The 26,762-nt window shown below is 45.5% G+C and overlaps 1 protein-coding gene across 2 annotated transcripts in view; it reads left to right on the top strand.

The window, feature by feature from the left end:
* The first annotated feature begins 6,890 nt into the window (after positions 1-6,890).
* The window catches only part of LOC108932955 (heparan sulfate glucosamine 3-O-sulfotransferase 4-like), a 106,969-nt gene continuing 87,097 nt past the window's right edge, over positions 6,891-26,762 (top strand). For both annotated transcript variants that reach the window (XM_018749681.2, XM_029252304.1), the window contains exon 1: positions 6,891-7,525. In XM_018749681.2, the coding sequence (XP_018605197.1) occupies positions 6,891-7,525 (635 nt within the window). The remainder of the gene's footprint in view (positions 7,526-26,762) is intronic.

A 26,762-nucleotide genomic window follows, 5' to 3' on the forward strand; every position in this document is an offset into this window, starting at 1 on the left:
TATCACACATAGAAATAAAGTGGCTCTTTAATACCTCAGACTGTTGAAAACGAATATCATTACCACCAACATGCACCATCATAGTCGACACAGCATTATCGGCCAGAGAACTGACACGAGCCTCCATGTCGGACACATGTGCGCATGGGAAACACTATACCTTGTTACAGTTTGATTCCCAGGCCCCCGAACCTTAACATTTCGGATAGCCGAATCCTCCAAAATGAGCACATCATCATTATTATTAGGTGAACTGCTTAGAGCCAAATATCTATTTTGGGTTTGAACTGGAGAACCCAAACCAGGAACCCGTGGCTTGGGCTTCGCTTTATTTGATTCCTTACTCTGAGCAGTAACCCAGTCTCCGTGAGAGCACTCCGGGGTACCCGGCTTCTTATTAGCTGTACTGGGGCCTGTAAGTGTCGACGCCAAGTTCGACATTACGGAGGCATCAGGACACACCGAGTCCAACCAACTCCCCATTTCTCGGATAGAAATCAAATTCTTAATACGCTCTTCTAAATCACGAACCTTCCGCACCAAGTCATTATTTGTCACGCATTTCAAGCTAATGAAATGTTCGACAATGTCAGCAGGTGCAACTAAGCAATACATGTTACATGATACACAACACACAGGTGTGCCGTCAGATTATATATTCAGGATGGAACTTATGTCGAACAGGGACTCCATTCTTTCCAAAGATACCGTCACAGCTACTGGTGTTTGACTCATCGCTCTGGACGCTCTGCCATATCATTAATCCACATCAACCTCTTTCAGCACCGTTACATTGCCCCTGTGATGAGCGAGCAGTTAAAACGCTCCACCAGATTGTCGCTCTGTTGGTGGAGAGGCATGGTATGCATCTTCTGCACCCCCAGCTGGTTGCACACCTCTCTCATGACTTGAGGCTCGATGTTCCTGTCTTGGTCACTGTGCAGCTCCTCCGGTGCCCTGAAGCAGCAGAACATTTCCACCAAACATTTTGCCATAGTAGCGGCGCTCTGGTCCGGTACCGCATTCACCTCGGGCCACTTGGTGAAGTAGTCCATTGCCATAAGCACATAGCAGTTTCTCCGATCAGTGCATGGAAAGGGTCTAAGGGCGTCCAAGCCCACATGCTCCTTCGGGGTGCCTGACTGAAGTCATTGCAAGGGGGCAAGCGACCGGTCGCTGGGGCCCATATGTGCTAGTGCACGAACACCTCCAAGTCCTGACAGCATCCCATCCAGTGGAACCGCTGATATAACCAGTACAATGTCTTCGCTGAACCACGGTGCCTGACACCGGCGGGTCCGTGTACATGCACCAGCCCTTCCTAATGTCAGTACAATAGCTCCCCTCACAGGGCGACACTATTCTGCTGCGAGCAGTACAACTTGGCGGTGGGCCCGTGCAGCTTAACGGCGGTCCAAGGTAGATGTTGCCCCAACTGCAGGAAGCCCTGCACCACTGCCAGCACCCACTCAGTCACCTGGGCCTGGCGGAACAGTCCTGCATTGTCAGTGGACAACCCATCGCTTGCCAAGTCTACTGCCAGCACAGTGCAGGACTCAACTGTGGTCCCTCAATGCTCCTCTAGCCAATCACAGTTTTTGCATGACCCTGTGCTGCAGGGTGCCAGGAGAGTGCATCAGCATTGGCATGCAAGAGTCCTGGCTGTGTCGAACCTCAAAGTTGTACCCCTTCAGGAGCTCCAGCCACCATGCTGTCAGCCCCTTAGGCTCCTTGAAGTTCAGGAGACACGTGAGCGAGGCGTGGTTGGTCCACAGAAGAAAACTGGTCCCGTAGTGGTAGGGGTGAAAATGCTTAATACCTGCCACCATGGCTAGGAGGTCACGGTAGGTGATGCAGCAATTTTTCTTTGGGTGGCTCAGCCGGCAACTGTAAAACATAACCACTTTCTTGCCCTCACCTCGTGCCTATGACAGCATGGCTCTGATATCCCAGTCGTTGGCATCCATGTCCACGATGATAGGCTTCCCCAGGACTGGCAAGGCCAGATGAAGGCAGATGCCAGTGCTTCTCTCAGGTGGTGAAATGCGGCAGCACACTCTGAGCTCCACTCAGACATGGTCCCCTTAGCAGTGAGGCAACATAGCAATGTCGGTGAAACCGTGCACTAAGCAGCAGTAACAGGATGCCAGCCCCAGGAAACTCTACAATTCTGACACGCCCCATTGAGTGGGCCAGCCTCGCAGCTGCTTCACTTTATCGAGGTCCATAGCCACTCCATTCGCGTCCACAATGTGGCTCAGGAAATTCTCTTGTTGCTGGAGGAGGCTGTACTTCGCTGGGTGCAGCCTCAGCCCAGCTGCACGGACTGCAGCGAAAACCTCCTCTAAGGTTACTAGGGTGGACTCGAAGGAGGAGGTGTGGACCAGCAGATCGTCCAGGTAAACGATGCACCTTCTCTTGGGCACATTTGACAGGACTCCCTCCATTAGTCACTCCAAGGTTGGAGCCACATTGTAGAGACCGAAGGGCATGACCAGAAAGTGCCAGAGCCCCCACCCCAGGATGAATGCCATCTTCTTGTGAGTCTCCAGTGCCAAAGAAACCTGCCAGTAGTCCGTCCACAGGTTCAGGAAGGTGAACCTCTGCGATCCTGGGATACAGTTCAGCACATCGACAATGTGTAGCACCAGATATGAGTCCAACTGGGTCACAGCTTTTAGGCAGCGATAGTCCATGCAAAACTGCCAGCTCCCATCCGTTTTTTGTACCAGGACTGCCAGTGCTGACTAGGGGCTGCTAGAGGGTTTGATAATTCCTGCCAGGCCATCTCCTTCACTTTTTCCTCTGCAATCTGCATTTTTTGCCAGAGCTAAGCAATGCGGTCATAAGCAGATTGGGGTTGCATCACCTGTCTTGATGTAGTACTGCACCAGTATGGATCTGGTGCAGTCTTCATCCCTGGCCACAAAGATATCTGCAAAGGCCTCCAGGAGCTCCCTCATCTGCTCTTGCTGGCCCTCCTCCAACCCTACCCCACTGTACTGCCACAACATCCACACTACTTTACAAGTCTTCACAGAGGGCTGAGGTCGTGTGCCATGCCTGCGACATCTCCACTGCACCATCTGGGTCCCGCCTTGCTGTGTGCCTGGGTTACTCCATCCACCACCCCATCACGCACAGCCCTGGGTTTATCTACCCACAAAATGGTGTGGGGGACCTGAGCCTTGTGAGTCTGCTGCCATCGCCACGAAGGGGGTGTCATAGTTTCCCCTTTGAGCTGGAGTGATCTTCTGCCCAGATCCAGGACCGCTCCCATCTTGGCTAGGAGGTCCATTTCGACAACGTACGGATCCTGGATCTCCACGAGCTAGAACTCATGCTCTAGCTGCAGGCTGCCCACAAACACAAGCAAGAGTTGCCAAAGTACCGTGGGCAGTCTTGTGGGAGACTACTCCCGTGACCATGTGCAGGTTTGCCGACTAATCGGTTCATCTCTTGTGGGGATAGCATGCAGTTCCGGGCAGTACCCCAGTGCAGAAGGTAGTAATTGTAGACCCCATCTCCAGGAGGGCTTTGAAAGGTACACCCTCTACAAGGCAGGGCAGGCAGACGGGACAGTGTGGCTTGAGAGGGGATATAGTGAAAGGGTGAAGTCCTCACGGCACCAACCCTCTGGCATTTCCCTGAGACGAGACGGGGTGGTGACCTGCAGTGACGCACCTGTTGCCCTCGCTTCTGGCAATGCCAGGAGATGGTGGACAACCAGCATCACAGGAGCGACACTTCAACTTGGTGGGAAACTTCTTCTTCCTCCATCTTTTCATCAGTGATGCCCACCGGCGTGCTGGCTCTACAGCGTCCCTCTGGATGGCTTCCAAGTGCTCCAGTTCATGCAGCGCATCCAGGTTAGATGGGGCAGCAAGCTTGATGTGCTGCTGCAGGGGCTCAGGGACAAGTGTCTGGAGGAAAACCTGCAGCACCAAGTCTTCCTGGATGGCTGAGGGGTATTCAGGGTACTCCCACTGCACCAGAAGCTGAATGTCAGTGGCTAGCACCCCTAAAGCTTCTCCTTTGCTGTGAAGTCTGGTTGTGAGCTGCCTGTGATAATGGTCCGTTGTTTCTTGGTGGCTAAAGTGGTGCCTCAGGGCAGCCATGAGCACTGACAGCTCGTGATGTTGGTCCACCCTTACGTTCAGCAGGACGGTCAGCACCTTGCCTTCCAGGGCTAGTCCCAGTCATGCCGCCGTAGTCGCCATGCTCGAGCTGTTGTGCTGAGCTGCTAGCTGAAGCTGCGCCTTGTAGGTCTCCCATGGCTCTGCCCCTGAATATCGCGGCAGATGGAGCACAGGTCACTGCAACGATTCCGCCAAGGCTGTTATCCTGGGGTCTGGCTGGGGAGCATTGGTGTCTTCTGAAGGCATCGCAGCAGGAGCCGCTTCCTGGTTCTTCGGCAGTTTCCCCACAGGGAGGCAAGCAGCTCCGTGGTATTCTGTTGCAGACCCCGCATCTCCGATGTCCAGATCTGGTCTGCATGCATGAACCCTGCTCCGTCCTACCTCTGACACCAGTGTAGTGTCCCCGAATGGAGCTACTGGAAACAGATTCAAGAGACAGGGTCCCAGGAAAATCCTCTTTATTGACTGCATACATGTCTTTTCAACTGCACTCTTGAAAAAAATGCCATAGACAGCACAAGGCATTATGTCACAGTCGTGGACAGGAGACGAGAGGTAGGTTTGGACCCAAGTGCGGGTGCTGTTGTTTCGGCACCAAAACGCGGGAGCAATCAGAGACTGAGATAGGGGACAAGCGAGGATCTTCCGAGGTGCGAAGATCATTGTAAGGGGCGAAGTAATACTCAAGGAACTGGTAAACAATCTGAGGTCAAAAAGCCAGGAGAAGCAGGAACTGTAAACAAGGAATAGGGTACTGGGGAAACAGGATGCTGAATGTACAAGCCAAAGGATGGGCGCTGTAGATTCCGCACCCATTGCCATGTTGGCACTGCTTTTATACCAAGCCCTGCTAATCGGCAACAGGTGTTATCAGTGAACCGGTGGGTGTGAGTGTGACACATTACCTCATCACTGGAGAGTTTCTCCAGGTCACTGTAAGCCTCCTTAATCCACACAATGGTTAAGAAGTCGTCCCTTGAACTCTCCAGAATTCCCCCAAGACAGACAGGAACACAATAATACTTATTAATATATATAAAATCACTTTAACATATATAATACACACACATTGTCTGAAACCTCTCATCCCACACAGGGTTGTGGTGAACTGGAGGCTAGCCTGGCAACACAGGGCACAGGGACACACTCCGTCACAAGACACCCCAAGCAGGACTTGAACCCCAGACCCAGCAAAGAGCAGGCTCCAGCCAAACCCATTGTGCCACCATGCCCTCATATATTATATATATATTATATACATAACACACACACACACACACACACACACACACACACACACACACACACACACACACACACACACACACACACACACACACACACACACACACACACACACACACACATTTTCAGAACCGCTTGTCCCATACAGGGTCGCAGGGAACCGGAGCCAACCCGGTAACACAGGGCGTAAGGCTGGAGGGGGAGGGGACACACCCAGGACAGGACGCCAGTCCGTTGCAAGGCACCCCAAGCAGGACTCGAACCCCAGACCCACCAGAGAGCAGGACTGCAGTCCAACCCACTGCACCACCACACTCCCTCTATATAATATATATATATAGAAAATATTTTCATATTTTATATATATAAAATACACCTGGTGGGACAGTGGTTACATTTGCTGCCTTTGAACATAAAAGTTGCAGGTTTGAATTTCATCTCTGGCTGTAGTACCCTTGAGCAAGGTCCTTAGGCTAAATTGCTCCTGTTTGGGAGGGGGGAGGGATGAAAATACTCATTTGTTTAATTGGGGAAGCAATCTATCTAGACTAAAGTCTATGTAAGTGATGTATATATATATATATAAAATAACATGTGACTTTTGATCACAGTCATTTCCGAATTTGTAAAATTATTGTCATTTGGGAAATGTGTGTGGGGGGCGCGGTGACGCAACGGGCTTAGCCGGTCCGAGTCCTGCTTGAGGTGCCTTGCGACGGACAGGCTTGGGACGTCTGGGGTGTGTCCCCGGCCCTGCGCCCTGTGTTTGACAGGTTAGGCTCCGGTTCGCCGCGACCCCCCTTGGGGCAAGTGGTTTCAGACAGTGTGAGTGTGTGTGAGCATGCTCCATTCCTACGGGCTCGCGTAACTCGTGGTATCTCTTGTCCACCAATCCGCAGAAGCCGTGACGACAGTAGGCAATCTTTCGAGCATCTACTGAAAGTCGGTGAATATTAGTACAGTACTGAAGCTGCTAAGTGTCATACACGAAAAGGGGGTGAGGGACGCCTCTCAAAATTTCACTACTCTGTTTGAAATAGGAGTCTGTTTGTAATTGCTCATCTGGAAACTAATGTGCAGTGCAGGAGACGGTTTTTAAACGACATCCTTGGGAATTACAATATGAATACTTGACTTTTGCAACTTGGAAAGGTTTTGGAAATTTAGCTGTTTTCTCAAAATGTAAAGACTGTCTATCGAAATGTCTCCCCGCAGCAAACCGGGCTGCTCATTTGATTTGGAACACTTGTATTAGCCTAGGCAACCTTTGCTTTTCAGTCGCGTATTTGATAATTTCTTGCCACCGCTGTGGATATAAGACTTCGATTAAGAAACAATGTCAGAAAATCGTCATTAACCATTTTCTCGTTTTTCTGAATTTCTGTAATCCGTGGATTTATCGGTGCAGTTGCAGCAAGCCAAGGTGATAGATTATTGCTGTCCAGCGCGAGATCATCGCTGAAAGCATGTGTGGCAATTTCTTCGTGAGGATCACTGCTGTCAGAGATGGCATATTGGTCCTCCACTTCATTTTTTACCTCTAAAGTGCCTCGCAAGATCTTGTTCATATCCGCTCTTTCCCTCGCCCTTACCTGCCTGTTTTATTGGTTGATGAGCTGTTACAAAACGCTCCAGTTCCCTTCTCAGGAAAGCGACGTGTACCAAGCGAGAGAGCTGAGCGATAGAACGGCGTTCGCTACACTGAGAGAGAAACTTTCCTTCGCCACCTCTGAAGACCATCATGGACCAGAGTCTGAGCAAAAGAACGCTCGCGATCCCACGGGCACAGAAAATAAGGTGTCTAGCATGAGCCTTGCGGTTGCGGAGATGGAAGAGAGGACAACAACGTGGGTTAACGTTATGACTGCTTCGCCTACATCCGTGACAGAGACTCAAGGGAGAATGCTGAAGAGAGAACACCAGGAACTTGGCAGCACCACCGACGACGATCTGAACAGACAGGTGGACTGCACCTTGGATTATGGCCAGAAAAAGCTCCCACAAGCCATCATTATAGGGGTTAAGAAAGGCGGTACCAGAGCGCTACTGGAAGCTTTACGGATCCATCCTGACGTCAGGGCAGTGGGGAACGAGCCCCATTTTTTTGACAGGAACTATGACAAAGGACTCGATTGGTACAGGTGCGCACTTTACATTCTTTCTTTGCGGATTTTCGTGCCTTAAAACACCGCAGTTTCTCCAATCGAGGCATGATTGAACACTTGTTTTTGGGTTCTTGGTGAGCAATGAGAATTGACTTAAATTTAAAATCTAAATACTGTAAGGATAGTTTGAGAAAAAGGGAGAGGATAACCTGGATGTCATCGATCAAGTTTTTAATTAAACTGATTTGGTGGAAAATTCGTTGTAAACAAAATGTTACCATTGCCCAGTATTGCTGTGTTTAAAAAGCGTGATCAGACAGGGAAACCATAATGACAGAGGAAAGTAACTAAAAAATTATATATATATATATATATATAGGTGCCCTGACTCTAGTTTATTATATTGAGCATTTCCAAGTTTGACTTGTATATATTCTGTAGTTATACAAAAAACATATAGTGGTGAGTATGCAACAAAATCATCATGTATCTGCGGTATTTCATGTTTGTCAGCTGTTTGGAGACAAACAATAATTTGCAGCAGTGCTCAACGGAACTGCGTACTACGCAGCGTAGACTTGCTAAAATATTAGTTTTGCTCGTTGCCAATTAATTGAACTGCATTTATGCTTTAGATGTAAGGCAGTAATCGTATATTAACCATGCAATAAGATCTTATTCGTTCTAGGTAAACTATTGGGTGGAATAATTAATAATTATTTAATTAATGTGTGCAAGAAGTGTCGGCATAATACAGTTGTTGCGAGACACGGCACACTCGCTGGTGCTCGTGATTCACCTGTGGAAGCGCTGGTGCTCTTTTCCCGCCTTCTTTCTCAGGTCCGTGGTACAGCGGGGCGCAACTGGTGCGAGAAACACACACACACACACACTTTATGAACCGCTTGTCCTATACGGGGTCGCGGGGAAGCAGAGCCTAACCTGGCAACTCAGGGCGTAAGACTGGAGAGGGAGGGGACACGCCCAGGACGGGACGCCAGTCCACCACAAGGCACCCCCAGTGGGACTCGAACCCCAGACCCACCGGAAAGTAGGACCCAGGCCAACCCACTGCGCCACCGCACCACGCCACCCACTGCCTAAGAAAAGCGCTGTGATACATTAGTACTAAAAACAACTTTAAGTGCTTTCACTACAGTAAATTAGTTAAACTTGATACCTCTTAGGGCCCTACCTAATTCCGTGAAAGGAATGACTGGAGTGATAATATGAGAAAATAATTTTAAACCGCAGAAAGACCACTGTATAGTCACAGTCACAGTATAGAAAGTTGCATGGAAACTTCTTTGGAACTTAAGCTCTGGAAGGCATGCGTTAAAGAATTGTCCTGTATGTACCATCCACTGTGATGTACCTTTATTGAAACCATTACATGACACATTCTTGGACAGTATGTGTGTATACTTGCAAGATTTTTCTCCACTCCACTCATATTTTAAAATCTTTTATTGGCTTTTGAACATGTATTTATTATCACTATTTTCTGTCTTCTGTGATATATTTTAAGATATGGAGGAGTGGAAAAACATCCGAACTCTGAGCAAAAAAGCGAGCATAAACAATGTAATTAAAATATTAAAAGGTTGTAACAAGAAAGGTTGTTATGGGGTGGAGTAGAATAACACCAGCAATGAGCATCTTGGACTTGTACCTTTGCTTGAAGTAGAAGATCACAGCAGGGGACTCTTCTCACACATTGTGTTCTCAGATTTCTACCACCACCCCCTTTTGTTTCACAACCCTCTTTTACATCAATGTTTGCAAGCTTGCCAAGTGTTTTCACTATAGACATTACATTTATTAAGCTACCTGATACTTCTCACCAAACTGACTTGCAATGTTAAGGTTACAATTATTTACCCATTTATACAGCTGGGTAATTTTACTGGAGCAATTCAGGGTAAGTACCATACTCAAGGGTACTACAGGTAGAGGTGAGGGTTAAACCTACAACCTTTGGGTCCAAAGACAGTGGCTTTAACCACTACACTACCAGCTGACTGATGTTCTGGGGATCTACTTTTCTGGCCATTTCTTAAAATTAAGATACCCCTTAAAAGGAGCCATGGTAAGACTTAGATAGTTTACCCTCAGATATTACTTATACATTCTGTATCAGTTAATACACAGAGGTGTGTTTCACTCCACATTTACCACATGTGGGTCATGTGCAACAGATGGGTGCTGTACCCATACAATTGTTCCATCATATATTGCATATTGGAAATGTTCCATAAGATCATTTGTTTGTCATGTGCCAGGTTTATGTACGGAGACAATACACTGTTCCCTCATATATTGCACTGTGGTGGGTGCTATCATATGTAGTATTAACTCATCATATGCATGGTTTGTGCATCGCAGGAAGCTTTTCAGAGAGTTTAATTGTGTATGAATACAAGGAGAAGATCACAATAACACCCTTAGTAATGACTGACCTGGGGGGAGAGAGGGGGCAATGAGACAAAAAACAAAACCTACCTCTGTGATAACTGTGATTTCAGTGGACACAGCACAGAGACCAAGGCAGAATATCTCACAGAACTTCAGTTATGTCCTATTGTCCTATGTGTTGGTAAGAAGACATAAATGACAAAATCTAGCAGGATCAATAAGCACAGACAATAATTTAAGAGGAACAATTGCAACATGTATTGTCCAGTGCTATCTATCTGCAAGATCTGTGCATAAAAGAGTAGTGAACCAAGAAATATCTCAAGGGTTGCAAGTCTTGATTTTTTTTGGGTATTTATTCATTTATTATTTTATTTTACATATGTCAATGTGAGCCCACAATCATAGTTAAACATATAATCATACTTTGTTTTTAGGTGGATACATGTTCTCACTATGCACAACAATTTTCTGGCCTGAAAAATTACATTTGATTGGGGGTAAGTTCTAACAGAGTTATAAAAATCAAGTCCTGAAGACTGCTCTCAGGCCCTTATCATTGCAGTAATGGAGTCACACAGCTTTAACTTCAGTGAAGACACAGGGGTTGAGGGATTGATGGGCATCTGTAAAGCTCTGCCAGGCAGGGATATGTGCTGTCCGCTGTTCATTTACTGGTTGTTATTGTGAGCTGCTCCATAATATTTTGGATTTGTGGTTCATTAGATAGGAAGATAAGTCCTACACTAAAAAGAAAAAAGCACATATTTGTGTTTTAGAGTACCCATATGTGACAAATCCCTTAAACTGGGATTTTGCTTCTGATAACACATTGAGTGACATTAAATCCAGCCATGCAAGCAATACAGACTTGATTTCAGTAGTTCAGTGCACATACAACTGAGAGAAGTTCTCAGTCCTGTAAGCCCATTTTTATCTGCTAAATGTAAAAGCATGATCATTTCTCATGAAGAAGGGGCCACCTGAAGTGAAGGCTTTCCTATGTACCCAAATCTGGTACCCTGTAGTACTTATCCGAAATCTATATACAAATTATTCTTGGTCTTATTCTTGGGCTTTTCTTTTTTATCCATAAACACTAAATGCAGTCATGTTGAACTGTGGAAGTTTTAGGACCAGCGATTTTTGTTATGGCAGTTAATGTTGGTTTTCACACTGTTAGAGCTCTTTGCTGTGATGCTACAGAATAGACAGAAGACCATGAAATTACTATGAGCCTTTCAGCAACCATGAGCCTGTAGAAGAATTAAGTTTCCTGGCCACAAATGATAGTGGATTACAGAGTTTAAAGTACAAAATATGCATAATTTCTTTGTTTATTATCAGTTAATGTTGCAGCAAGGCCATGCTTTAAGGGCTTGTCAGTGTGGGTCAGGTGTCTTATTAAGCTTCTTATTATTCTCAGGAAATTACAGAATTTTGCACATACTTTTGCTGTCAGATTTTTTAAAGAAATGCAGTTTTTACTCCTGTTGTCAGTGTCATGTCTGCCATGAGCAGTAATGAAAGTAATCACCATAAGTCTGGGTGCAAATCATGAGGCAGAATGCGGTACAGTTGTTCTCAATGATACAACTGGAGAAGTAGCTTTCAAAGTCAAATAAGAAACCTGCAGAGTTGTGAGTCCTCGATAAGCAATGTACTTCCTTCAGCTGTGATTCTCCAGCAATTCTTGTTCCCTGTTGGTTTCCAAAGTTCTTGTCACAGTGCATTTCTGTGCCAGTACTGAGTTTCTCTTGTGACTGTGCTTGCTCATGGTACACCGGTCCAGTCTCTCAGCCCCCTTTAAGCCCTGTTCTTGGTATACTTGTCGTGTTCTATTCAGACTCATTTTTTAAAATGTCTGCGATTTGCCTTGCACTGTTTCTCCATACTTTGGTCACTCATTTACACTGTGCACTCATATTTTCACTCTATACATGAGTTTCACACCCCTATGTCTATATAGGGATTTTACAAGAATAGATGTCTGTGTGACCTGAGATGGACATGACAGCCAGTGTCTGGTATCATTAATGAGTTTGCTTCAAAAATTAAAGTTTTACATTCTGCTATAAAATATAGAGGACATTTAAATAAGTGTCATGTTAAATGGACCTTTTTTCTATAACTATTCTTCTTTTTTTCTCTCTCTCTCTTTGTATCCTGCTGGAAAAGACACTATTTTACTTCCCTTAAGTAATTTAAGGGAATACATATGTTTAGGATATGTACTTATTGCAGAGATTTAACTTTTTTAATGTGAAACTGTCAATAAATGAAGTTTGTCAGTCATCTTTCTTGGAGGACTTTTGCTTTTGCAAAGCCACATTTCAGCAGTTTAAATGTTTTATAAAATTATAAACATATTTTCAGTGATGACTTACAAGAAATGTAGAAAAGTTATCAGAAACTTCTTTATCCAGTGCATTTTAAAAGTATAAGGACACCATTTTTTTTTTTTTTCCCCATATAAAGTCCTCTTGACTTAAATGTACTCCAATTTGGTACATTTATGCTAGAACATTCAGTGTCAGAAGTCATTTTGGATGGAAATGTACATAATTTTCTTTTTATACTTGCACTTTGTGTTATGAAGATTGGGTTTATGAAGGTTTTGAAGATAGTAACATTCCTAGGTTTAGCTATTAATTTTTAATTTCTTTTTCTTCAGTGGTGTGTTTAATAAAATGTAACTGTTGCAGAGCGAAAATTGCCTGCAGTTTTGCTTTCTACTATTAATGGCATAAAAATGTTTTGAAAATCAAACTGTGGGGGGAGGGGGCGGAAACAGAGGACTGTAAAAGGTGACAGAAAAGGAGTAAACTTATGCTCACATTTATAATCAACACAATGTTAATTGCAGAGAAAAAAACTCCTCAACACAACATCCCCTTGTTAGCTGTATTCCCCTTGTTCCATTGTGTTCCTTTCACAGGATGCAGTGATTTTTGTAACACCGCTCTTTCAAAGGGACATGTAGTTCCCATAAAATACCCATTATATGATGTCTTCCCAACAAAATAAAGCATATTAACCTTAACATTTAGAATTTCTTAGTTTACTCACAAGCATTCTATATCTTAACTGTTTAACTCAGGTATTAAGTTCATAGGTTTTCCATTTTCTCCCACCCTACCAAAAACACAGTTAATTCATTTTGTAACATCTTTATGTTACTTCCAGTGTTGTGAATGTGTGTTTCTTCACAGTTTTAACCTGTCCACTGCTTTAATCAGTCTGAAATACTGGGTGGATAGCAATTCTGTTCTGTCTCTGGGGGGTCTGACACTCAAAGAAGAAATGGGATGTGGGATGTGATTCCTTCCTGGACAGGCCGCTATATAACAGCATTAGGTTGTTGTTCACTGAAAGCCAAATATAGTGTGCCTATTGCTGGTGCATGTACTGTACATGCTGCAGGTTGCAACGGGATTTTTGGAGTGTTGTTCCCTGGAATGTTTAAATGACATAAGACATAATATATTCACTGGTAAGAGTGGCAGATGTTTCCCAACATTTCTGACGGTCCAACTTTCTGAGGACAACATCATTTCACTGCAGCAATGGTAGGAGTCTTGATGTACGTTGACAATGAAAGTAAAAAGCCTGTTTCTGCTCTAGCCTTGTACCCTTCCTTAAGGGCTGGAAGATTAACAAAAAACTTCTAACACTCAAGACAAACCCTAATGGCCAAGTCTGGAACATTTTAAGAATTGTTATGGGTGATAAAGATTGAATAAAGGTGGATCCTGCAGATGGTATGCAGGAAGTATCTGCAGGACAGGGTTATGGCTTTGATATGTTGAGAGAAGGAGACACTGGAGTCGATCATTACTCTTAGCTGATGCAGTTAGGGAGATGACCAAATTGTCCAGTGATGCATTTATTTTAGCTATATCCAAGATTTTCACAGAACATGCCCAATGAAGAAGTTAATGTATGTATCTGTTATTATACTTTTTGATTGTGTGGATAATATAGTGTGTGAGTGTCACAGAGAGAGTGTGTTTCACTGATGTGTGGATGAGTGACCCATTGTAAGTAGTGTATCTAGCAGTGTAAGTCACCTTGTGAATAAGGTGTTTGTGCTAGTAACACTACATAGTATTCATTGTAAGTCGCTTTGGAGGAAAGCATGTGCTAAGTGAATAAATGTAAATGTATTAAGGCAAACTGAAAGTGAGCAGATGCTGACAAACCTTTTACATTGCTTCTGTGATGAATTGGTCCATCCATGTTGCCAGCTTCGTTGTGTCCTCAGTCCAGAATGAGAGACACTATCAAGATTTATGATCAAACACCTTTCAGTGCAATCTCCCTCTGCTATTCTCAGTCACACTCCAAGTTACTCTTGTTTCTTTTCTCTGCTGTTTCATTGTCCTTTGCCACCTGAGCAGGAGTACAGTACTGAACTGCCTGTCAAAAACATAACAACACACTGTATAGGAGGTTGTGGATATAAATTATTTTAAAACTGAAACTCTATATTAGATAAACTGAAAATGGAAAAAGTCTAAAATATAATTTTTAATTCATTATAGCATCACCTGATGTATTTTTTTAGAGAACCAAACCTGTGAATAAATCAAACCACATCTGAATTATTAAACTTTGTCATGTACATGCCAGCATCACATTCGACAACACCTGACACCAATCAAACACAAAATACCAATCAGTACACGCACCCTTAAAAGACCTTCCTCAGCTCCCGTGCAATTGCAGAATCTCGCTGAGACAACCATCCCTCCTGCGCTATGTCTAGTTCTTCCTTGATCCTTCCTTCCTGTCTCTGTTTCCTGGCTTTTGATCCTTCGCTTTGTCCCCTGACCACGAACTTGGATCCTCGCTCTCACCCGGATCGCCGATCGACCAACTCTTTGCCCATCCCTAACAACGAGAACTTGCCTGATCCCTGATGACCGATCCTGCACTTGGGTCCAGCCGCCCCCGCGTTTTCAGTACCGTGTAACAAACGTTTATCGATTGTGGTTGTACTTGCTACCAATTCAGGTTACAGTGTTCCTGTCCCAGCTGTGTTTTTAAGTTAAGAACCCAGTATATATGTTTGTGTTTCTGTGGAGGTGATTTGTTGTGGATTCTAATACTCTTATAAACCACAAAGAAGCACAAAAAAGTTAAATCTTTATTCAGGAATTGCAGTCATTTGTGATTTGTCAGCATTCTGTGATTAGAATCCTGTCAGAAGAATCTAGATTTGATGAGTGTGGAATATTATATAGTACCGTGTATCTCTTTGTAAATCATTACTAAGATCATCCAAAAGACATCCCTCAAAAAAATTATTTAACTTCTGCACTAATTATTTTTAAAAGATAATCTTGCAGGTTATCTGTTATTTTTTTAATTGCATCACAAGTGCAATGGTGGAACTCTAGTTCTGCTTCCATTGTCGCTGAAAATGGTCTCTGTAGCAACAGTGCAACTGTGAAGAACCTGAACAGTTAAACTGAATGTTTTGCCATAATTTCTTCTTCACTCCTCCGACTTAACACTCAGGCACTTCTGACACATTATTTGCCCTTCTTGCTGTGTAGGATACTATAGTCAGTCATTGAAGACAGCAGAAAGCCAATTACAGAGAGTCATCCTCCGTTTCTTGAATGTGTGCAATTTCATCTATCAGAACCAAAGACTGTGAACAAAACTATTTGGCTATTTACTACCAGCTACTGCCTTCAGGATTATTTAGTGGAACTTTAATGTATCGTCTAGGAATAAGTTTTAGGGATCCAAGTTCATTTAGGTAAAAATTGTGATTTGCATAGATATATAGTCTTCATTTTACAATCGATTTACAGTCTCCATTGACTTTCTGACTGATATCTAACATCATAGTTTCTTGAATTTCTTGTCCCAGTTGCTTCAAAAAACAACTTTTCAAAACAGATTCAGCATACACCGAATTTGCAGACATTATGCTGATTATAGCCTTGGTCTTGTAACCTGAGGTCACACTGGAAAATTGTATGATTTTCTGTCATCACAAAACTGATAAAGCCAAAATGTGACAAACGGGCTAGTGTTTGGACAGAAAAAATGACCAGGTGTTAAGTGGCACAAGGAGGATTAATTACTGGTTTTATATTACTTCTATCCACATTTACAAACTCAAACAAAATGGTCAAATAATGATCAGAGAACAGCATAGCTACAGAGGGCTAACAGAGAGGACTGGAACATATTACTTACTTATGCCTACTACCCCTCTTGGGGCATAGGCTGTCAACAAGGGCTCTCCAGGCATCTCTGTCCTGGGCCATTTTTTCCAGTTTTCCCCAAGTGTGGCCCATCCTCTTGGCTTCTGTATCCAGGTGGCGTCGCCATGTGTTTTTTGGCCGGCCTCGCTTCCTCTTGCCTTGGGGGTTCCACGTGAGGGCTCTTCTTGTAGTGTTTGAAGCTGGCTTTCGCAGAGTATAGCCTATCTATCGCCAGCGTCTTTGCAGGATATCATCTTCTACTGGTTGTTGTCCTGATCTCTGCCATAGCTCTTGGTTGCTGATGATCACGGACCAGTGGATCCTGAGATTCTGTCGCAAACAGTTGTTGATGAATGTCTGTATCTTTTTTGTGGTCGTGACGGGGGTCCTCCAGGTCTCTGCTCCGTAAAGTAGGACTGACTTTACGTTGGAGTTGAAGATTCGGGTCTTGGTCTTGACTGTCAGAACTCTGAACCCCCACACATTCTTCAGTTGCAGGAAAGCTGCCCTTGCCTTGCCTATTCTGACTCTGACGTCGACATCTGTCCCACCCTGCTTGTCAACATGAGACATTACGGAATACCAGAGAAGTTTACCAACATCATCAGGAACTCCTATGACGGGATGACCTGCAGGGTGGTGCATGGTCAGCAGCTCACTAGCGCTTTCCAGGTGCGAACAGGAGTTAGACGACGTTGCCTAGGTAGGTGAAGCTGTCCACCTCTTCTAATGCTTCACCTTCAAGTGTGATTGGAGAGTCCTTGCCTGCATTGACCCTCAGTATCTTGCTCTTCCCTCTGTGGATGATGAGACCCACTCGTGCTGAGTTCTCTGCCGCAGTGCTGGTCTTCTCCTGCATTTGTTGGTGGGTGTGTGAGAGAAGGGCGAGGTCATCTGCAAAATCCAAGTCATCCAACTGTTCCCAAGGTGTCCATTGGATCCCAAGTCGCTTCTCGGCTGTGGAGGTCTTCATCACCCAGTCGATCACAAGCAGGAACAAAAATGGTGACAGGAGGCATCCTTGTCTAACTCCTGTTCGTACCTGGAAAGCACTAGTGAGCTGCTGACCATGCACCACCCTGCAGGTCATCCCGTCGTAGGAGTTCCTGATGATGTTGGTAAACTTCTCTGGTATTCCGTAATGTCTCATCAGCTTCCACAGGGTGTCTCTGTCTACACTGTCAAAGGCTTTCTCATAGTCAATGAAGTTTATGTAGAGTGGTGAGTTCCATTCTATTGACTGCTCCAATATAATACGCAGCGTGGCTATTTGATCTGTGCAGGATCGCTCTTTCCGGAATCCTGCCTGCTGGTCTCGGAGCTGTTGGTCAACTGTGTCCTTCATTCTGTTGAGGAGGATCCTGTTAAACACCTTGCCTGGAACCGACAAGAGTGTTATGCCTCTATAGTTGGAGCAGCTGCTGAGGTCGCCTTTCTTGGGTAGCTTGATGAGGTATCCCTCCTTCCATTCTGTCGGGACAAGTTCTTCCTCCCAGATTTTCTTGAAAAGGGGGTATAGCATCTCCACTGCGGTTTTGATGTCAGCTTTCTATGCCTCTGCTAGAATGTTGTCAGGTCCAGCTGCCTTGCCAATTTTCAGCAGTTTGATAGCTTTACGGATCTCCTCCTAGTAGGCTCTCTGCAATCGATAGGCCTGAGTGGCTGGTCTATTAAGCAGCTCTTCAAAGTGTTCTACCCATCTTTTCTTCTGTCCCTCATCTCCAGTGATGGTCCTTCCCTCCTTGTCCTTTATAGGCCTTTCTAGTTTGTTGAACTTTCCAGACAGCTTTTTTGTAGTGGTGTATAGATCTTTCATATTCCCTTGTCGAGCTGCTTCTTCAGCCTCAGTAGCCAGAGAGTCAAAGTATTTCTTTTTGTCAATCTTGATGCTCCTCTTTGTACTTTTGTTGGCCTCCCTGTATGCTTCCTGTGCTCTGGCTTTCTCGGCCCATGTACGGCTGTTGTTAAGAGCTATCCTCTTTTCCTTCCTTTCCTGTATCTTCTTCATGGTCTCTACTGAGATCCACTCCTTGTGGCTGTGTTTCCTGGGGCCTAGTACTTCCTGGCATGTTGTTATCATTGCCTCCTTCACTGCCTTCCATTTCACGTCAATAGTCTCCTCATTCAGAAGTTCCTACAGAGCCTGGAACTTGTTGATGAGGGTTAGTCTGTATTCCTCTAACTTTGTCGCCTCCTTGAGAAGGGCGGTGTTGTATCTCTGGCGCTGGTTTGTCTGTCCTGTCCATGCCTTCTTTAGCTTGAGCCTGAGGCGAGCCACAAGGAGGTGATAGTCTGAGGCAACATCTGCTCCTTGCTTGGCGCGTACGTCCTGCAGGGATCTCCGGAACCTCCTTGTGATACACACATGGTCTATCTGGTTCTCTGTAGATAGATCTGGTGAAACCCAGGTTGTCTTATGAATCCTTCGATGAGGGAAGATACTTCTGCCAATGACCAGGTTGCTTGTGGCACATAGGTTGACAAATCTTTCTCCATTGTCATTCATCTCACCTAGTCCTTGCTGCCCCATAATCTCCTCATAGCCCCTGTTGTCGCTGCCAATCTTGGCATTGAGGTCTCCCATGACAATGGTGATTTCTCTTCCTGGCAAACTCTGGATGACGGTCTGCAGTCTGTCGTAGAATTCCTCCTTCTGCTCTTTATCGCTGTCATTAGTTGGGGTGTAGCACTGCACCACATTCATGTTAATCCTTCTCATCTTAGTTCTAAAGGTTCCTGTGATGATGCGTGGTCCATGGGCCTCCCATCCGGTGAAAGCTCTCTGGGCTGTCTTATTTAACATCAGAGCCACACCTTGGCTGTGGGGGGCGTTGTCTTCCTCGTGTCCTGAAAACAGCAGCATTTCTCCTGATGATAGCCTCTTCTGGCCTGAGCCAGTCCACCGTGACTTGCTGATTCCCAAGATGACAAGTCTGTATGCCCTCATTTCTGCGGCCACCTGTGCCGCCTTTCCAGCTTCGTACATGGTCCTCACATTCCACGTCCTGATGTTAAGGGTGGCCTTGGTTGAAAGGATGGTGATCGGCTGAGCAGCTTCCAGATGCTTCTGGCTTTCACCACTCCGCATCATAAGACTTCCAGCTGGAAGTCCATCTTTGCCCAAGGCCGAGATGTCTGAGATGTCTTGAGTACTTGTTGACGTTTCTGTAGCGGTGTGGGTTTTTTATGGGATGGGGTCGCTAGCCCCATGCCCAACCCTCCTCCTTTATCCGGGCTTGGGTCTGGCAGGGGACCCCGAAGGAATCCCTCAGCGGAGTTTCAAGTCCGGCAACACAAGAATAAAGATCTGACCAGCATCAGAAGAGATGAGAATATCACTGACAACATGTGTGAGCACCATTTCAGTGCTGTGAGCAGTGTGGAAACCAGACTGAAATTTTTCAAATTTATCATGGTGATTAAGATGGTGATTTTACAATTTGGGAAGCTACGATCTTTTCTAGAATTTTGGATTAAAGCGGTAGATTGGAGATGGGTCTATAATTACATGGGTTATTACAGTCCAGATCGTTATTAAAATCCATTTCTTTAGTGGGGGTGTAATAACGGCCATTTTAAAAGGCCTCTAAAAATAAAATACAAACAATTTGAGAACTTGGGTCATGATAGTTTGTAATATAAATAAATAAAGCTAGCTTAGTTTTTCGCTACAACGGGTGTGATGGTGCAGTGGGTTTGGCCTGTGCCTGTTGTATGGGGGGGTCTGGGGTTCAAGTCCTGCTTGGGGTGCCTTGTGGCTTTTGTATGGCCTCCACGTGCTTGTATGCATGCCTGACAGCGTTGGGGCATGCTCCTAATAAGATGACGGATGGTGTCCTGGGGTATTCCCTCCCAGATCTGGACCAGGGCATCACTGAGCTCCTGGACAGTATGAGGCGCAACCTGGCGGTGTCGGATGGACCGAAACATAATGTCCCAGAGGTGTTCTATTAGATTTAGGTCAGGCGAGCGTGGGGGCCATTCAATGGTATCAATTCCTTCAGGAAATGCCTGCATACTCTCACCACATGGGGCCGGGCATTCTCGTGCACCAGGAGGAACCCAGGACCCACTGCACCAGCGTAGGGTCTGACAATGGGTCCAAGGATTTCATCCCGATACCTAATGGCAGTCAGGGTGCCATTGTCTAGCCTGTAGAGGTCTGTGCGTCCCTCCGTGGATATGCCTCCCCAGACCATCACTGACCCACCACCAAACCGGTCATGCTGAACGATGTTACAGGCAGCATAACGTTCTCTACGGCTTCTCCAGACCCTTTCACGTCTGTCACATGTCCTCAGGGTGAACCTGCTCTCATTTGTGAATAGCACAGGGCACCAGTGGCGGACCTGCCAATTCTGGTGTTCTATGGCAAATGCCAATCAAGCTCCACGGTACCGGGCAGTGAGCACAGGGCCCACTAGAGAATGTTGGACCCTCAGGCCACCCTTATGAAGTCTGTTTCTGATTGTTTGGTCAGAGACATTCACACCAGTGGCCTGCTGCAGGTCATTTTGTAGGGCTCTGGCAGTGCTCATCCTGTTGCTCCTTGCACAAAGGAGCAGATGCCGGTCCTGCTGATGGGTTAAGGACTTTCTACGGCCCTGTCCAGCTCCCCTAGAGTAACTGCCTGTCTCCTGGAATCTCATCCATGCTCTTGAGACTGTGCTGGGAGACACAGCAAACCTTCTGGTAATGGCACGTATTGATGTGCCATCCTGGAGGAGTTGGACTGCCTGTGCAACCTCTGTAGGGTCCAGGTATCGCCTCATGCTACCAGTAGTGACACTGACCCTAGCCAAATGCAAAACTAGTGAAAAACAGTCAGAAAAGATGAGGAGGGAAAAAAATGTCAGTGGCCTCCACCTGTAAAACCATTCCTGTTTTGGGGGGCATCTCATTGTTGCCCCTCTAGTGCACCTGTTGTTAATTTCATTAACACCAAAGCAGCTGAAACTGATTAACAACCCCCCCTGCTACTTAACTGACCAGATCAATATCCCAGGAGTTTAAACTGACTTGATGCATTACTCTGATTAAAAAGTGTTCCTTTAATTTTTTTGAGGAGTGTATATATACATATATATATATATATATATATATACTTTTGCACTCTAGATCATGCACATGCTATACAGGTAAAAGCGCAGTGTAGCCTTACTAACAAATATTTAGTTATTCTTTAAATGTTATACTACTAATAACACAATTCTTATTTTATATTAATGCACATACACACACACTTTCAGAACCGCTTGTCCCATATGGGGTCACGGGAAACTGGAGCTGGAGCCTACCCGGCAACACAGGGCGTAAGGCCAGAGGGGGAAGGGGACACACCCAGGACGGGACGCCAGTCCGCCGCAAGGCACCCCAAGCGGGACTCAAACCCCAGACTCACCGGAGAAGAGGATTGTGGTCCAACCCACTGTGCCACCGCACCCTCATTTTATATTAATGTTTTTTTATAATACAGTCATGTGAAAAAGTAAGTAGACCCCATAGAAAATTTTGCCTTTTTAAACAAATTTGGACATGTGGGCCTTTTGTCTGCATAATGGCACAACAAGTAACGCTGCTGTTTCACAGTGCCCGGGTGGTGTAAGAGGAGGTGGGTTTGATCCCCGCTCAGTCTGTGTGGTGTTGGCCTGTTCTCCCCATGTCTCCGTGGGTTTCCTCCAGGTGCTCCATTTTCTTCCCACAGTCGAAAGACATGCTCTTCAGGTTCACCCATCGTGTGTGAGTGACAGATAGTGTGTTCCACTGATGTATGGATGAGTAACCCATTATAAGTAGTGTCTCTAGCAGTGTAAATCACCTTGGTGAATAAGGTGTGTGGGCTAGTAACACTACATAGTATCTGTTGTAAGTTGCTTCGGAGAAAAGCATCTGCTAAGTAAATAAATGTAAATGTCAATCTTCATTTAATCACTGCCTATATATGAAGGTGATATACTTGAACAAATGACACCTCAAACTCTGATTATAAGACACTTTATTGTCACTGTATACAATACAATGACATTTGGCAACTCTCAGAAGAACAGCAGCACAAAGAACACTCAATACAAAAAAACCAAGAAGTAAATAAATAAATATAAATAAATATGAATTAGGACGGAATAAATAAGAATTGCTCTGAAAATCTTTGGAGTCTTCAATCCTTACCATCCTTGGGAGGCTTTGTGATCAGCCTCCTTGCCCAAAGGTGTGATGGAGACCACAGCTCTGGGAAAGAAGCAGATCCTCAGTCTGCTGGTGCGGGCTTTTATAGTGCTGAACCATTTGCCAGATGGCAGAGGGCGAAATAGGGAGTGACTGGGGTGTGTGATGTCTTTGATGATACTGCCAGCCTTCTTTCTCTGTTGGCTAGCATAGATTGTGTCCAAGTTGGGGAGCTCCATTCCAACAATGCGCTGGGACGCCTTCACCACACAATGCAGATCTTTCCGCTCGGTGGCTGTACAGCTGGCATACCACACAACAGCACAGTTGGTCAGGATCCTCTCAATGGCGATCCTGTAGAAATTTAGCAGGAGTTTTTGTGGGAGCTGGGCTTGTTTCAGCTTCACGAGGAAGGAGAGTCATTGTTGGGCCTTTTTGACCAGGTATGAGGTGTTTCAGGTTGAACTTTTTGACAAGGTATGAGATGTTGAACTTTAGGCTTTCCACGCTTTCCACTCCTTCTCCTTGTATGTAGAGGGGGGCTGGTCTATTGCCTTTGTTCTCCTGAAGTCCAGAATCATCTCCTTTATCTCAGAGAACAACAACCTTGTCCTTAACACCTCTAAGACAAAGGAGGCCACTGGGTGATAGTCATTCACACACTTCACAGTTGGTTTCTTTGGCACTGGGATGATGGTGGAGGATTTAAGGCATGTTGCTGAGATGTTCGTTGCTTTGGATAAAAGCATCTACTAAATGAATAAATGTAAATGTAATGTTGCAAATGCAGCTTGTTGTAATGAGAGGTTGAATATTTTAGTAAACACTTCTATAAGTTGGTTGGCACATACTTTCAGTACCCGGCCAGGCTCTCCATCTGGGCCTGCCGCCTTGCCTACATTAACTTTCTTCAGGGTAGTCCTTGCCCTGGTGGTGCTGTACAACCAGTGTTGACTCTCCTGCAGGTGGGTTGATGGGTTGAACAGACCCTCTGCACTGAGTATCGAAGCGTGAAAATACTGGTTTAGAGCATCAGGCAGTTTTGCATCATCTCTGGGCAGTAGATTGATGGTCTTGTTAGTTAGTGCCTTGATGGCGTTCCACATACTACAGGGGTGGTTGTTGTCGAATTCATCCTAAATGCGCTGTTTGTACTTGTTCTTTGCTTTCTCGATTCCTTTCTTGAGTTTCCCCTGTGCTTTACTGTAGGCTTGTCACCTGACCTGAAAGCTGCATCCTGCTCCCTGAATAATGTTCTTTGTGTTAACACATTTCCCGTGCAAAAGTTTATATATCCCAGTACTATTTCAGCATATAGGGGTGCGGTGGTGCAGTGGGTTGGACCACAGTCCTGCTCTCTGGTGGGTCTGGGGTTCAAGTCCCGCTTGGGGTGCCTTGCGACGGACTGGCGTCCCGTCCTGGGTGTGTCCCCTCCCCCTCCGGCCTTACGCCCTGTGTTGCCGGGTAGGCTCCGGTTCCCCGCGACCCTGTATGGGACAAGCGGTTCTGAAAATGTGTGTGTGTGTGTGTGTGTGTGTGTGTGTATTTCAGCATATTCCTCAAGGTCTGTTCCCTCTGCAAACAAATCCCAGTCTGTGTTACCAAAGCAGTCCTGCAGCATTGAGGTGGCTTCCTCAGACATTATGTAGTCCTTTTTCTAATTGAAATAAGCAAAAATACAGACTTGTTACATGTACACCTCTACACACCTTCAAATGCACAAAATGAGAATCAGGTGTACCAGATGAAGTGCCAGTGATTTGAACATTTTTAGGGAGTATTCTGGACGAACTTGTGTTCCTTAAACCTTAGACATCTAGGGTGTGGTTTGCACTTTGTTACTGAATTATGTGGTGTCATCATGACTTAATCAAAGAAGCTCTGAGACCTTCAGAAAGAAGATTGTGGGTGCCCAAAAGTCTGGCAAGGGATTTTAAAATATCTCTAAATTATCTGAAATCAATTATTCCACTGTGATGGGGACGCGGTGGCATGGCGGGCTTGGCTGGGTCCTGCTCTCTGGTGGGTCTGGGGTTCTAGTCCTGCTTGGGGTGCCTTGGGATGAACTGGTGCCCCATCCTGGTTGTGTTCCCTCCCCCTCCAGCCCTGTGCCCTGTTTTTCCGGGTTAGGCTCCGGTTCGCTGTGACCCAGCAAATTCATCTTACATTTACATTTATTCATTTAGCAGACACTTTTGTCCAAAGCGACATACATCTCAGCAAAAATACAATTTGTGCATTACATTAAGAGAAAAAGACATGGCTGCAGACATGTGACTCTTGAGTAAACTAGTTTGTTACCTTCCACTTGATGCATCAATAGTCTTTGTTTGAGTAAGTGTATAAAATGCTGGATAGATGAATCCTGATAACCTCTTATCAATTTTTTTTTTTTTAAATTACATACACAATCACATACAGTGCCGGAGTAGCAGCTGTAGAAAGGCATATCTGGGGATGCTCATGAAGTTACGGTGCATGAACATTTACACCATAAATGAGCTGGAGGGAGCTTGGGAGAAATGGGTCCGGAAAAGGTGAGTTTTCAAACCCTTCTTCAATGTAGACAGAGTTCTGAGTGAGAGGGGAAGGTCATTCCACCAAAACAGAGCCAGAACTGAGAACCTACGTGCTTTACCTTTTGTGCACGGGACCACCAAGCGAGCAGAAGTAGACAAGCAAAGGGGTCCGGCTGGGATGTAGCAGTTGATTGTAAAGTCCTGTAAATAGCTGGGAACAGTTCTATTGATGCATTTGTAGACAATAACCAGGGTCTTGAATTTGACTTGGGCAGCTATAGAAAGCCAGCGCAGAAAAGTGAGTCAAGGAGATACGTGGGAATGCTTTGGCAAATCAAACACAACTCGTGCATCAGCATTCTATAATAGCTGCAGAGGTTTGATGGCAGGAGCAGGAAGGCCACACAGGAGAGAGTTGCAGTAGTCCAGACTGGAAGTCACCATGGCCTGGACAAGTAGTTGGGCAGAGTCAATTGTGAGGTAGGGATGGATCCTACAAATATTATGCAGGATGCATCTGCAGGACCGAGTTGCGGCTTCGATGTGTTGAGAGAGAGACGGACAGGCCAGCTGGGAGGTGAAGAATATGTTTTGGAGAGGTTTAGTTGGAGGTGGTGATCAGACATCCATGAAGAGATGTCCGACAGGCAGGCAGCAATGCATGCGGAAATGTCTGATGCACCAGCTGGAAAGGAGAGGAAGAGCTGGGTATCATCAGCATAGAAGTGGTATTTGAATCCATGGGAGGCTATGACCGTACTGAGGGAGGAGGTGTAGATCGAGAAGAGAAGAGGACCCAATACCAAGTGCTGCGCGACACCGGTTGAGAGAGGCAGAGGAGAAGAAAGAGAGCTCTGCCAGACCACTTGATAGGATCTGTCAAATAACTAGGACTCAAACCATCTTAGTGCTGCTACTTTGATCCCAACCTGACTAAGAGAGGAGAGTAGAATCTGGTGGTTGACTGTGTCAAACACTGCAGACAAATTGAGGAAGATGAGGACCGAGGAGAGGGAGGCAGCTCTAGCGGCTTGGAAAGCATCAGACACCTCCAGAAGGGCCATCTCAGTGGAGTGACTAACTTTGAAACCAGACTGATAACTATTGAGGAGATGGTTCTGGGTGAGGAAATCAGACAGTTGATCACAGGCTGCCGGCTCTAGAGTTTTAGACAGGAAGGAAAGGAGGGAGACCGGTCTGTAGTTTTGGACCAGATTTGGATCCAGGGAGGGTTTCTTTAACAGAGGTGAAATGAGAGCGGTTTTGAAGGCAGCTGGGAAACAGCCAGAGGAGAGTGAGAAGTTGATAATCTTAGAGATGAAGGTGGAGAGTTGCGGGGAAATGTTCTGTAGGAGTGACGATAGGATCGGATCAAGCGAGTAGGTGGTGGCTCTGCGCGATATCAGAAGGTCAGAGATTTAACATTCAGAGAGCAACTTGAATTTGGAGAGGATCGCTTCGCAGGGAGGTCCAGCACAAACCGGGCAGGGTGATGCTGAGAACTTGTCAGTGATTGCTTTGACTTTGTCTGAAAAACAAAGCAAAGTCATCAGCAATGAGAGAAGAGGGAGGAGGAGGTGGCAGAGGACACAGAAGGGATGAGAAGGTGGCAAAGAGTCTGTGTGTTTTTTTTAGTTGCAGACTGTATTTTGTTTGGGTAGAAGGAGGTTTTAGCTGAAGAGACAGCAGAGTGAAAAGTAGTTAAGAGTGACTGGTAGGCATCCAGGTCCAAGCGAGTCTTGGATTTACGCCATCTTCGCTCTGCAGACCGGAGTTTGGTCCTGTTAGCTCGTAACGCATCAGACAGCTATGGGGTGGTAGTGGGGCGTGCTGGTCTAGAAGACAGTGGACAGAGAGAGTCAAGGATGGAAGATAGGGCAGAGAGGAAAATGTTAGTGGCATTGTCTGTTGATAGATCTGAGAATTATGCAGCAGATGGGACAGCGGGCA

Source organism: Scleropages formosus, chromosome 5 (genome assembly GCF_900964775.1).
Source record: "Scleropages formosus chromosome 5, fSclFor1.1, whole genome shotgun sequence".
Classification (NCBI taxonomy): domain Eukaryota; kingdom Metazoa; phylum Chordata; class Actinopteri; order Osteoglossiformes; family Osteoglossidae; genus Scleropages; species Scleropages formosus.